Source organism: Buceros rhinoceros, unplaced genomic scaffold (assembly GCF_000710305.1).
Source record: "Buceros rhinoceros silvestris isolate BGI_N320 unplaced genomic scaffold, ASM71030v1 scaffold2454, whole genome shotgun sequence".
In the NCBI taxonomy this organism is placed as follows: domain Eukaryota; kingdom Metazoa; phylum Chordata; class Aves; order Bucerotiformes; family Bucerotidae; genus Buceros; species Buceros rhinoceros.
This window is the reverse complement of record NW_010409835.1, coordinates 13,330-27,715: the sequence shown is the minus strand read 5'-3', so window position 1 is coordinate 27,715 and position 14,386 is coordinate 13,330. Positions and strand designations below refer to the sequence as shown.

The following is a 14,386-nucleotide window of genomic DNA, read 5'->3' as shown; positions in this document are numbered from 1 at the left end:
AGGGGAAATCCTAGCCTGGGCACCATTAGGGAAAAAAAAAAAAAAGAATAGCAGCTTTGACACAGTGCAGAGGGTGGAAAGACAGCCTGCTTACTGAAGAGTCCCCTCAAACAATATTAATATTCTCTACATTCTTCTCAAAGCTTTAAAAGAGGCTCAGTGCTCCTCAAATACTCTGCAGTTTCAGGTGCCCAAGAAGATTATGATGAGCTGGCTGTTGCTTATGTATCTATTAACATTGGATTATCTCTTTAGTAATGATTTCTGCATCTCAACTAAAACTGAAGTGTGAATGCTCCAGTACAGCCACAATGAAAAAAATAATAGTATTAATTTTTATTTTGACTGGCAAAAGCACAACAGCCACAAGTTTTTTGTAGCCACGCACACACAGCCACCACACGTTCGCTTGATAAACACTGCTCAAGGGATTTATGCAGAACAGTTTAAGTAATTTAGTTCTCAGGTTTCAATGAACAGTATTAGATATATTTTATAACTAAAAATAAAATTTTAGAGACAGAATACTAGCCTGGAAGATAAATATAGGCTACACTAAGGGAGACCACATAACAGAAGTCATTTTGGATCAGTACAAACAGTATTCCTTCTACAAAAAAATCACATCCCTATTTTAATTCTACCAGCAAACAGTAGCTGTTTTGCAAACAAACTGGCATAACAGGTATTTACAAATCAAAACATGATAAAAAAAAAATCACAGCTGCAAAGACTTTTAGTATCAAGCATATACTGTGGAGAAAGAATTTCATTCAACTCATTTTAAAAATCATTTAAATACATTACTTCGCAAACTGATTAAACCTCCTGCCAATATGCAGAAGAATCTCTCAACTATGCTCATTAGAATTGAAAAATCATTATTGTGGGATGGGTGAGTAGGGAAGAAACTTTTTGTTAAACTATACAAACACATTAAAATTTTTGTATTTATCATATATAAATAAGCATTTTATCAGTTTATTAACTCTTTAAGAAACCCTACTAAATCCCACAGGCCCAAAACCTGTCCCTTCAGATCCCACTGAAAAACACAGATACGCACTGGAATTTGAAACTTACATTTAAACACAGCAACAAGAGGAGCATTATTCTGTTCAGAGCATTACAAGTCAATGAAGTGGAGCTTCAGAAACAGAGCTTGTTTATGACTGTCTTTGCTCAAAGTTTCTAGGGGAATAATCTAGATAAGTGTCGTTTTTGAGCATTTAGGGGCTTCAGTGTACAAAGATTAACCTTCAAGATAGTTGTTAAAAGACCTGGAGCTTGATAGTGTGAGTAAAGCAACTAGATAGTGCCTAAAGGAGCACCAAAAGATGTAAGGAAAGAAAAAAAAACCCCAAACCACAAAACTCTGAGCTTAAAAGCTTTGGATAAATTCTTCCCAGGAAAGTATCAATGATGCTGGGATACAGTTCCACGCCAAGCACCTTTACTGCAAGAAATAAAGCATTTTTGGCTTCCTGTATCCCCTCTACTGAAACCTTGTCCTGAGTGAAATAAGCCTGGCTGAGAGAGCAGGTTTACATGCTCTAATTCAAATCACTAAAGTCATCTATACTTACAGAGTTATAGTCTCATTATTCTCCAGTACAACTGTAGGGTGGTACGAATAACTAGGTGCAGGTACAAAACTGCACTGGCTTTGCTGATAGAAAAATTATACCATGTACCACAGCATGTATGTTGAAAGATTCTACTGCCTGAGAACATTAAGTGTTCCTTGTGCTCCATCAAGAAAAAACATGCAGTTCCAGAAATGAAAAACAGCTTATGATTATTACTATTTCATTTTACTGATTTACGCTATCCTATGCCACATGATTTGCATAATCTTCTCACTCTGTAAAAGATGAATATACTGGATATATCGCCTGCAAGACCCTCAACTCAAGCTTTCTGCACTGGAGTTTCTCTTTCAAACTCAAATTACATCTGCTTGGCCAACAGCAGTCTCAATGAAGTTGCTGAAGTTACAAGCATTTGAAGTTTGCGTGGTCTAGATATTGGTATTATCTGCTGAGGAATTACAGTCCTATTCTTTTGGGGCAGAGGAAAATAACAGAGATTAACTCCATTCATGTTAGACATCATATCCATAATACAACTAGTGAATATGATCTTGAAACCACATGAAATGTATCACTTGGAAAACCAAACGAACAACTGAGTTCAGCTGTTAGTTTGGACACTTATATGTGTATTCCACAGATTTTGGCTATTAAAACTTTTTCAGTAACATTACGTAATCAAAGTCAGCAACTGACCAGCAAATGGTTTACAGAGGTGCAAATCATAAGTATTATCAGTGATAACTGTAAGACAGGATAGACAGTCAGCCACCTCTTCTCTCTTTCCTATTATCGACCTGTTACCTTTTATAATTCTGGGCTCACTTCATAGACTGTTTTAACTCTATCAGAACTATTTTATTTGGAAGCAGAAGAATCAGAATGAAGGACTCATTTTTTTTCTACTTAAACCTCAGGAGGCTGAAAGAACAAAATTCAAGAGGCAATATGTAGCATTTGTTAATGGAAAAGAACTAACAAAAAAAATAATTCCTACAAGAACACCCAAAATAGCAACAAAAATGAAGGGTTCACCCTAACGCCAGTGTAAAAACTTTTTGAAAAAGCTCTCCATGCATATAATACCTTCTTAGTACTTTCCCAAATTAGCAACCAATCATTTCATTTGCATCTTTTCATCTCAAAACACTACACTGTAAGCTTTAAGGACATCTCAAATTACAAATGCAAAGTGAAAAGCAACATGAGCTGCTGTGTCCTGTTCAGGGCCCTGGTACATTTTATTTTGCACATTTAAATCCATACGGAATCTTACCATTGATCTTTCAGAATGTCCAAACAAATGGCCCCAGTGACTGAGCTAATATTAGGATGCCATATTTTGGTGATAAACCGCACCTAGAAGACAAAACAATTTTTAAAATAAAAATGGATATTAAATGTGGTATCTTAAATAAACATTTTAAATGCACCATTTCTAATAACATTAAAAGAAATACTAATTTAGGAAATATCAAGCTAAAACACAGAACTAAGACATGTAATACCACTTATTTCAGGAGGCTTCAAGTTTCCCAGACCATTTGTTAGAGCCTTGCTTTACTCAAAAACAGACCACTGCCCATTTGGGACAACAAACTCAACCCTAACTGCTTTCCATACACTGTCATATGTGCACATCCCTGCATCATACAAAGCCATTTAGAAATATCCTCCAGCAGTACCAGTGTTTTGACATAAGCAGATGGTCAAACACTGACTTAAAACTTCCAAACACTGTAATTGCTATAAAGCTCACTTTTAAAGTGAGACAAGTCCCTGAACTCTTAACACAGGCACTGGATCTCAATGTTTACCTAAATTCTTGGTAGCTACAGAATTACAGAATTTTCCTTGGTGGATGCTACTACTTCTACAACCATCCAGACTCATTATCCATATGCAGAAAGCGCTAATTAGATGACAATTATTTTGCTTTGCTGTTGAAAGGATCTATTCCCACCATTCATTCATTGATCATGTCCGTATTTTTACAATGAAATAAAAATGTAGTCATGCTCAAAGCATGAAGCAGTTTTATTTTGTTAGAAATACACCAAGAAAGTTGAAAGCAGGATTTTCTTTCAAATGTCTCAAAACCCAAAGCTGCCTCTGAAAGTAATAAATACATGCTTTTAGAAATCTCTCCATTTTCTTCAAACACCTTATTTCAGGCTGCACTTTAACTGCCTTCTACTGACTTTGACCCATGTCTCTGTTTCTCATCTCTACCCCAAACTCCTGACAAGCATTCTACATATAGCACAGATCTTTCCACTTTTGCCCCTGATCTGCAAGCAAATCAGTGCAGAGAACGTATTATTTGTCAGTCACTACAGCAAAAGACTGTACATACAGGGCTATAATAAAATCAGTGCAATCATGGTGTATAAATAGACAAGACCATAACAGTTCTGCTTTCCAGGACAGAAAATAAGAGAACATGTCAGCTGAGCTGCTTATTAACTAGCTCAACTCTTCCAATCACTTCTGAAAATGTAAAAAGCCATGTAAACACTAGGTAATTTCTCACAGTGAATGACAGATAACAATGGCTGTCAAAGCACACTCTGCACAAAATAAAGAAGTCTTTCAGATGAAAGGCAGGGCTAGGCACAAGCAAAAAGGCCTCCAATTCAAGACCAGAGACTCCAGAATAAGCAGTATTATGCTACAGTGCACTGAGCTTCTAACAGCTGTCTATAAGCTCTGGAAATGGAAGCCACTAAGCCCTAAAGCAGCAATTAAACCATGGTCTATAGACTCATCTTTCAGTGCCTATGACCCATTTCAGCTTTCCTTATTTTAGCTCCCCACAGAACACAGGCAGAAGAAAGAACTGAAACCAATAGACATTTCATTAAGACTTTTCTGTGTTTTTCACTCCAGCCTTAAAAAAGTCATTCAAGGGGCAAGAGATGAGAAGCTATGACCTACTGGTACTTGTCCGTTCCTTCTCTTCCCCAGTTCCTTTCCAGTACTACTTATCACAGTGAAAATAATCAAGATCTACGACGTATTCTTAGTTCAAAGACATCCTTTAGACAAACAGAAAACCATTCAAGAAGCTGAGTCAGGAACTCAAGAGACTGCCGACTCATCAGAAGCCACTGAAGGAGGACTAAATCAGGGCACAGGAATATACAGTTACAGCTGCACTCGGCTGAGGAGAACACTATTCAGTTTGATTTCGAAGGGCAGTGGAATCACAAACTTTACCATGTCTTTCTAGCACTTTTAAGTTGGAAGAGCAACAAGTTGCGTAAAATGTATGAGTGACTTCACCACAGTCACCTTCCATCTCTCATTCATGTACACTTTTCATGCATTCCTTCAACAGGGTTGCAGTAAAACCATCACATTTCTCTGCTGTTTCTTCAAGTCACGCAATTGTACACCTCACTATTTAATTACCACTATAAACTTGGTAGGCTAGACCCAAGACTCTCTTAAGTATAACTTAAGGAGTCCAAGAAATAATAGTAATAAAAAAATTATTACAGTATTTCTTCAATGATACTGAGGGGGAGAGAAGATAGCCATACTCTCTACATCAAGTAAAGCTATCTGAAAAGTGTATTTATCTTGCCAAAAAAGAATTTACATGAGGGTTAGTAAGAAGGCACAAGCTTCTCCCAGAATTTGCCAGTTTTTACTTTAAGGAATAATCAGCATACATCTGATTGGATACAGCTATAAATTGTGCATTATTTCTACCTAAAGATTACAGATCCAATGCTCATATACAGTAGAATGAAAAAATTGAAAATAGGTGCTACAAAGACTACACATGCAAACAAACAAATGAGAATACTCAAAAACAACATCTTAGACAAATTATTTTATTTAAAAAAGCATTTACAGTACCTTAGGAGGATTAAATGGATATGTTTCTGGAATTTTTATCTCTAGTTGATATCTCCCACCTTTGAAAGACAAGAACAAGTTAAAAATTAACACAAAAGAACATTACTTAAGCTTAGTCTTCCATGACAATAAAGCTTGTGTTTCTGAATGGACAGGTTTGAGTGATTCAAATTTACTTGAAGTATTAACTAGAAGATACTTCTAAATTTCATGTATTTTATAAATAAATGCATATAAAGTCAATCTAATAAAGTCACATTGGTTTATGCAAATCATAATATGTTACGTTTTCCTACAGTTTCTTGTTTCCAACACCGTAATTTCAATGAACTGTTTTAGTATAATACACCAAAATATGAACCAAACATCCCCAAACAGATGAAACGATAGGCCACAGGAACATTCAGGCTGAACATGACATTTTACATTTTAAGTCTTTTCTGAAACCTCATGCCAAAAGTTTTCTTTGAATTACACAGTTGAAATTAACTGTATTTAATTTTAAACTTTCTGGAACTGAACAAAGTTTGACTAAGTCATTTATGAAAAACTCCCACACTTTGTGGGAAGAAACAAAAGTAATAAAGGAGGCTCCCATGTTACTTCCACAATGTTCTACACCACTGTCTGAAGGATTTACTTCTATTCCAATTCTGCAAACACTTTGACACACTAGTACCATTAATACAATTTGCAGGATTACAGCAAGCCATAAATGACAGTACGAGCTTGGTGGACAGAACCACCTTTTCTAAGCCTCATTTTTCTCTCCCTGTTCTAGTATCATTCCCATGTCTACTTCAATTACAGTTTTGCTAACATTCAAGTTTGTTCCAGAAGATATAACTATTGATAATAATCTCAAACTGCCTCTGCCTTCCCACTGAAGATCATTTGCCAGGCAGCAGTTTAATGACAAAAAGATCAGAGTATAACAAAACACATATACCAATTTAGACAGTTTTTATAGAAACTGAAAGCATTTCTCTTCACTTGGAATTTTTCCCCTCATTCTACTGCTGTTTTTTCAGAAAAACCTTTTCCTTCCCCTCAATACACTTTGTTACAACATATAAATTTCCTTGAATTACAGTTTAAGTATCTGTGATCCATTTCATTCGGGATTTCAAGAGTGATTTACTCTGTTGTGAACTACTCTATACAAAACTAGTTCTCAAGTAGTCTCAATACAGGCAGCAAGATTCACATGCATGAAGAAAATCTCAAAGGAATACTCTGAACGCTTATAGTCTGTGGCATCTTCCCATCTGTGCCAAAATGCATGTTAGTAGCTACTACCACCTCTCACTTTTAAAATGTAATTCAGTCTAATATACTATAACTGAAACCGGTTAATACCAGGTTGGTATTTTACTTTCTACAGTTGTTTTTTCTTACTTAATACTACCATAACTTAAGAATATTTAACAGAAAATACATCAGAAGAAAGGTCTATAAATATAAAATTATAATAGTTAACGTTTAAGTTGATCGCTGGTCTGCTTAAAGGACAGCACAGGACAAAAATTTTTCAAGACACATACATCAGCCGCTTACAATTAAATAAGTTTGCTTTTCCTTTTGCCTGAGTTGAAGCATAATTCAGCAACGATTTTTTCCTAAGAAACAGAACAATTATACTGTTCTTGCAAAATTCACCAGTCCCTCTATGATTTTACTGCCACACCATTCTGTAGGTTAATTCCTTTAGGTATTACTATTTCTTCTGCTTACCATTAAAACTTGCCTTTAAAAGGCAGACTATTACAGCTTTCTGCATCACAGGCTATTCAGACATCAATTTTCTCCACCAAGTCCAAAAAATTTTAAAACTGCAGGAACTAATGAGTTGGTTATTTATACAGTATTGTTGTTGTGCACTCAAGTTTACAGTTTAAAATACAGGCTTGAAGACAAACTGAAGAAATTTGGTCATTAATTTCTGTAATGCTACTTTTAAAATGCAAGTGACTAACATTCAAGTTCTGCATGCCAAAATTTCTGTAGATTTCTTTTTTTAAAAGCGTATACATACGTATGGCACTTTTGTAGCTTTTTAATACTTGAGAGCGAATTAAACAGTAATGGCCGGATATTCCTTTGGTACTACTGGAGCATGTGTCTCACAATGGAGTTAGAGCAAGTTTTAAGGTGTTTTTCAAGAAAAATCACTGTTACAGATTTTCCACTTACTGTGGCTCACATGCAAATTTGCCTTGAAAAAATTAATGCCATACTTGCACATTGTTAAAAATAAAAAGGCAAACAAAAAAAAAACCCCAAAACCCCACCACAAAACCAGCCTATCTATTGAAAAGCTCTTGAATCAAGTAAGACCCAGCAGCCATTAATCTAGACTTTCAAAGGTTCTCTCTCCAAAAGGAGATGTTTTAACATGGGATGCAAACATGTTTCAATGGGAAGTTGTGTCTTGCAGTCTTCTGATAATTAATAAATATGAGTTGACACTGACAGAAAAATAAAAGCTCTAAAAGTCATCAACAATAGATAGCATTCACCTGTAGAAGAGTTTTGCAGTAGCGTTTTGTTTTCAGATATCCACCACCTGTGGTCAACAACAAATATTACAGCTCTTTCACTTCACAATGGCCCTAGGACTCCCTCCTGTATCATGCAACTAACTGTATGACCTGAACTACTGCAATACTTAGCTTTTCTTCACAAAGCACTTCTTGCTGTGTCATTGTGCAGGCTATAGCAAAGAGATTAGTCAGTAATTATGCAGCACGCATTACTGTGTTAGTCATAAAATGTAAACTACACAAACTGAAAGCTCTTCATAATTACCTAAGGGAATAAATGCAAAAAACTATGCTGCAGAAATATTAACATTCCAAAATAAATTACTCAAGTGTCAGGAAATGCCAGAAATTGGGCTGATGGTTATCTTTCATTTTGGTCTTTGGTGCATATGCCTTCTAGATTAAAGTATGCATACGATCCCATTCCTTTTCCATGAGATCCCTGCCATAATCAGAATACATAATAGTTTTAGCCCACCCTCAAGTCTTATTTACTACATCCTTACCATTAAATGTACTCATATGTACGTAAGGATGTATGCATCCATTTCATTATCAACAAATTCCGCATTAAACACATATTGCTGATTTTCATTTATAATGCATACACTGGCTATGGGAATACGCTGTGCTCAGCTTTTGAAATTTTGGTATAGCTGAACTATCCAGCACCACACAGAACCCAGTTCTGCAGACAGGCATTCAAATCTTTTTTTTTTTTGTACCCCTTTCATGAACCGCTATGTATTTTTTTTTTTTTACATTTTGTGACACATTAATATATCTTTCATTTCAAATAACTCTCAATACATTCTCAGAAAAAGGTCAATTTTATAAGCAGAGGTAACGCTGACCTGGAGTGAAAAAAGGCAAGCTATGACAAACCAACTCACCTGAAGAGGATTAATTCTGTTTGGATGGGAAAAAACCAAACACCAAAAACCCCCAAAACAACACCCTCCCCCACCATTCAGATGTTTCCTGGTACTCAATTATTTAAATTTCCAACATGTTAACATCTGTATATGATTTGGCTTTACAAGACCAACTGCATTTACAAAAGAACTATTACACTAAACAGAACAATCCACTTCCAAATAGGTCACCAGCACAACTATGTATTTTGGGCCCACAGCACAGTTCTCCTTTTAAGTTGATGCCAAACATTACAACCAAAAGAAATTATCTTCTTTTCAAACATTATCTTCTGTCAACCAAACACTGAGGAGATGAGGACAGAGACACAGGGAGGAAGGGAGGGAGGGAACTGCCATTACTTGCTGGATAGCAGAGGAACTCTGAGACTGAAGTTCTGGAGGGGACTTTTCTACTCTCTCCCCTCCAGGCTCATTTCCTTTCTCCTCAGCTTCTGACACCACCTACTTCTGGCCAATATTCTCCAGTGTCAAACTCTGTTAGGCTGTTTCCTCATTCTTTATCTGCCCTGGGTCCCAGCGAGCTGAGAGGGCACTGGGAAGATTCCCTCCTTGCTTAAGTTCAGTGCTGGTGTGCCAGCAGTTCCAAGGCCAGAGAAGCAAATACAAGGAATGTCCTCCTCAGTGAAGGCGCAACAACAGATCTTCATCAGTAGCAACTAACGCTTTTGAGTGCCTATACACCTACACAGCAATCTTTAGATATTTTTCTCACTTATTAAGAATTTATTTTTCAAAATAATGATGAACAGCATGTGTCTGGTCTCACTACTCAGCTCCAAGGCATGGAGCAAGTAGAGCAACTGAAAACTTGGAAAATTGTTTTAAACAAAATAGTTTATTTGCTTGTAACATTCCTTGAGACATTTTCACTGCAAGTTCTAATTCATACCAAGTATATACCTGTTATGGAAAAATGTAATAAAGCACCATTTAAAAGTAACAAAAAATTAAAATAAAAAACTTAAAGCAAAAATCCTTATTTATCATCAAGGAACTTTAATAGAAGGTGTGTCTGCCAGCTCCATATACATTATATACAAACAGAAAGTTTACAAGTATCAGCACTATTGAGTAATTTAGTATCTCTGATGAATTACGCTATATGAGCTTCTGTTAAAGCTTCTAAATGTATGTAAGTGATCTTACTTTGTCGAGACTAAAGAAATACACAATTACGGATACCAGTTTTAATAAATAAGGAAGTCAGTAAGATGCAATTACTGAAGAGAGCTATAGACTTGAAGTTCTAACATGGGGTCCCCTACTCTAATATAAATTAAGTATTGGGACCCACAGATGCCCAAGATTAATCCCGAATTTAACTTGCAATGGCATCTCTTCTTGAAAAATGCAATGTTTTTGAATAGCCACTGCATTGTATCACAGAAATATACGTACAGTTACATTAGATTCGAAGCTCAGTTTCTTGATGCTTCATGGCTAAGGAGCTTAAACTGTTGAGACAGTAAACAAACAACTAGAAGACAGAATTATACCAATTACACTGCACAGCTTATACCTGTAAATTAAACTTCGATATGGGATAGTCTATCCTACTGTAAACAGATGACTTTACGCAACACAGAAGTTGAATTGAACTTAAGATTTGTATTTAAAAAAAAACATCTACTTTAAAAACATGCGGTTTGACTTTTTAATCTGTAAATTAATTTTACAAACAAAGCATCTCAAGACATGTGAATTGTACAATGATTGTATACACAAAAACATTACTTGCCTTCATATGGTGTGTCCGGAGGTCCTGCTATTTCTCCTCTTAATTCTGTAAAATTCTCATCTACAAGATCTACTTTTATTTGATTTTTGCTGGTCTTAAAAATAAACAGAGAAACAAAGAGTCATAAGTAAGCATGTAACAAACGGATTTTCCCCAAAATATGGTATTTTAAATCTTCAGAATAATATTTTTGTAGTAAGCTAAATCTATCTTCCAGTTGGAATCCTGCTTCATTAAAAATAGACTATTTGTGAAGCATTAGAAATTTCAATACTATTTATGTTACCACTACCATAAGCAAAGCAACACAGCAATATCTAAAGTTATATTTAAGTTGACCATGAAAAGACCACAATCTTTCAAATCAATTCTACATATCTTAAACTATAAAATTAAATTGACCAAGTTACACAATGTTTTTCTTGTTTAAAGCAATTTCATTAATAGACATGATTGTCACTTTCACTGGAATGCAGAAAGAGTTCCCCAAATGGAGTGCTCGCTAATTTTAAACACAGTGATCTAAACAGAATACTGTAGTCTTGCTTCAGACCATGTTTAATATTTAGGTGCGAGATACCATGTATTTATATACTTGAATTTCACTGTCACCTCCTTAACATTTTCACACCCAGTATCAACTTGCCTATAAAATAAACAGTGTATTTTGATACTGAAAAAAACATATGTTTTCTAGAAACTGACTCTCAGAAGCGTTCAGCCAGAGCTACTTACTCCATTTAATTTGCTTCCCAAGTCCAGAGAGCAGTGTTAGTGAAATTCATGCAACTCTTCCAGCTGGTAACTTTCTTTGTGGGATGCAAAGCAGAATCTCCTTTTAAAAGCTATTCCATGAAGGTTTTAGAGTTAAGTAATTGGTAGAGTTAAGTAATGGTTTGACCATTCTGCTACTTCTGTATACCACACTCAGTGTCTGCAATACAGATTTCCTGAATCCCATGGGGGGTTTTTTCCCCCCCAAAACCCCGTCATATCATCTTTCCAGATCCTTTAAAACTGTTCCAACTAGTTATATGCCAAAAAGCCCTTGTGCAGCTGCACTTCTCCCTCAGAATACACCTGGCTGCTGACAGCTATGACAGAAGAGTTAAGTCACATGAAGCTGATGGTTCATCAACTGGTTCTTGGACCTACCAATGATGTGTACTATTAAGGATGCAGAATTTGCTGAACAACAGCTGGGAGATTACCTCTATTTCCATCCTGTAAATGTTCTATAGATTCAGTACCATCCCCCCTGCAAAGAAGGTGCTCTTTTGAGCAGAGATGTTCACAGATAAAGAAAAAGCAAGGTTTAAGTTTCACCATGTAAAAAATCCTAATTAAAAGCTTCACTAATAAATATCATGGCAATCTGGGAGCTTTTTGTATCTCTAGTTACACACATTTGTCTTTAAAACTTGTGTAAAATCCCTTCAACCCACACAAGTAAGACAGTCCCTGTAACTGTATAAGTGAGGCCAAATACTGCACTTCAAAAAACAAAGATTCAACCATGCTACAAACTAAGAACACACTATGCACCTCCAAAATCAAAAGCCAAATCGAGACTACATGTAACGGTTCTGGTTTACTGATTTATATCTATAAACTATGTTTTATGCTCAGCATCAGACCCTGTATTGTCTCTCATTACCTTAGCTAAGACATCAGAGAAAAGAAGTTATAAATACAAGTGATGAAGGTGTTTTCAAAAATTCTTTAGATTAATTTTCTTTCCTGCTACTGTCCATATAAGTTGCCTGACCAGTGAGTAATCAAAATAGTTTTCTTTCAAAGCTTTGTTTCCATAATACCAAGCAGCAAGACAGACTGTCCCAATAAGACAGCCCTCCCCAACAGCCAGGCACCGTAAGAAACTCCCTCTGAGTTCAAATTCAATCATAAGCAACACATTCCTCTTGCAAGCTTTCCAAGCTCCCTTTTAAGTTTAATAGCTCTTGCTATTCCAACTGGCAGTTCATTCCACAACTCACAATTGTTAAAAGCTTTCTAAACTACAGTTTAGGTGAAGGTATCATCTACTTACACCCACCTGTGACACCACTGTTTCCCAGCTTCAGTAAGCATCTTTGCATCTCTAGTATTTATTCCCCTTGCAAAATAATATATAGTATTTATACCAATTTCCCTTTTCAGCCTTAATTTTGCTCTAAACAAGCTGAAATTTTAATCTCACCACACTGATTTTTAATTTCTCTACTCTACATCCCATGATCACCTACCCAGCTCCACACAAATGAATTTAGATGAAGTCTGACTCAATGCCACAAACACTGCTGCAGTCACTCAAGAGACATCACAACCAGCATAACCTAAGATCAAATTTGCCTCCTTCCATGGCAGTTCACATGAGGCTCAGAACAAGTGACAGGGTCTCAGCAAGGTTGCCTGTGGAAGTTTTTGTCCTCTTCAGCAACTGCACTGTGCTTTCTGAGGTACTGCCGCTGCACATTACCCCTTAGGTCACGAAGCAGCACATCTGTTTAAATAACCAAGAAAATAAATGAGTCAGCAAAACTACCTGCTCTGGTAATGCAGTCATTCTAAGGTCTATTCAGGTTCTCCTGCTCTCCCTTTGTCAACTAGTAAGCTGCTGACTTCACCAGGTTGACAGCAGTTCTTGTTCTTTGCAAGTAAATCCGTAACTTGCCATCTTGAGGAGAGAAACAATAGCAAAAGGGATGAATTTCAGTGTTACAATCTACGGTTAACCCATGCTGCAGCTTGATTAGTTTTCTACTTAACATTTTACTTTTCTTCAGTGCCCTGCACACTGTTGTAGCAGCCTGGCTATTCACCTTCAATTTCAGTTAGTACTTTACTAGCTGTTTTTCACCAGGAATCCTTCCTGACTCTGTAAATGTGGTAGAAAACCACAAATAAAACCCTATTGCTAAGCTCACTTTCTTTCAACAGTCAGTGATCCTGGTCCCCCCATCTGAGATGACTGTTTTTATTACTACAGCTATCTCCACACCCTTATTCCCTTTGTACAGAACCTTGAGGAAAAATGGCAAGCTGCATTACACTGTTTCAGTGTAAGGATTAATTTCATTTTGGGTTCATGCTTAAATTCTACCATGCCCTCCATATAACAAATGGATTTTTAAATTTATATAGCTGAAGAAGCTTTTTCATGCCATCCTAACAGGCTTTTCAACGTGCAACTCAGCTTGACCTTGCCAACTCTTGCTTTTCCTTCATCCCTGGAGCAATAACTAATATTTAACTGTACTGAAAAGATTATTCATCCAGTTAAATGAGTGTTTTCCTACAATATTTCCACTTAATGAGGATCACATAGGATAAAATTACTTAATGTTAGCAGCTCTAACAGAATAAATCCCTGATCTCCACAGTAATGATCTGAGCTGTTTCTAAAACGTTACCAACAGCAGAGTTCCCTAAAAGCATGTCTCTGACACCAATGATCTTAGCACAGAATTAATGAATCAGCTTGTGATCTGACAACACAAGCTGATTTTCCAGAAGCAGTTCTACAAAGACCTCATTACGCTTCCACACTAAGTCTAAAATAGCATCACCTCTTGTTGATTCGGTAGCAATTTGGTGACTAAATCAGTGTGCTAGCAATTCCTGAAATATAAACCATGCCATCACTAGCAGCATTTATTTCCATAATCTCAAAGAAGTTAAATGCTATAACACTAGCATTTCTCGCCA

At 36.2% G+C, this 14,386-nt stretch overlaps 1 protein-coding gene across 1 annotated transcript in view; it reads right to left on the bottom strand.

Annotated features, from left to right (window-relative positions):
* UBE2K (ubiquitin-conjugating enzyme E2K) overlaps positions 1–13,244 on the bottom strand; it is a 22,799-nt gene extending 9,555 nt beyond the window's left edge. Inside the window, exons 1-4 of the mRNA XM_010135349.1 lie at positions 13,224–13,244; positions 10,679–10,772; positions 5,460–5,518; positions 2,869–2,951 (exon numbers count right to left, since the gene is read on the bottom strand). Of these exons, the coding sequence (XP_010133651.1) occupies positions 2,869–2,951; positions 5,460–5,518; positions 10,679–10,772; positions 13,224–13,244 (257 nt within the window). The remainder of the gene's footprint in view (positions 1–2,868; positions 2,952–5,459; positions 5,519–10,678; positions 10,773–13,223) is intronic.
* Between the last annotated feature and the right edge of the window lie 1,142 nt (positions 13,245–14,386).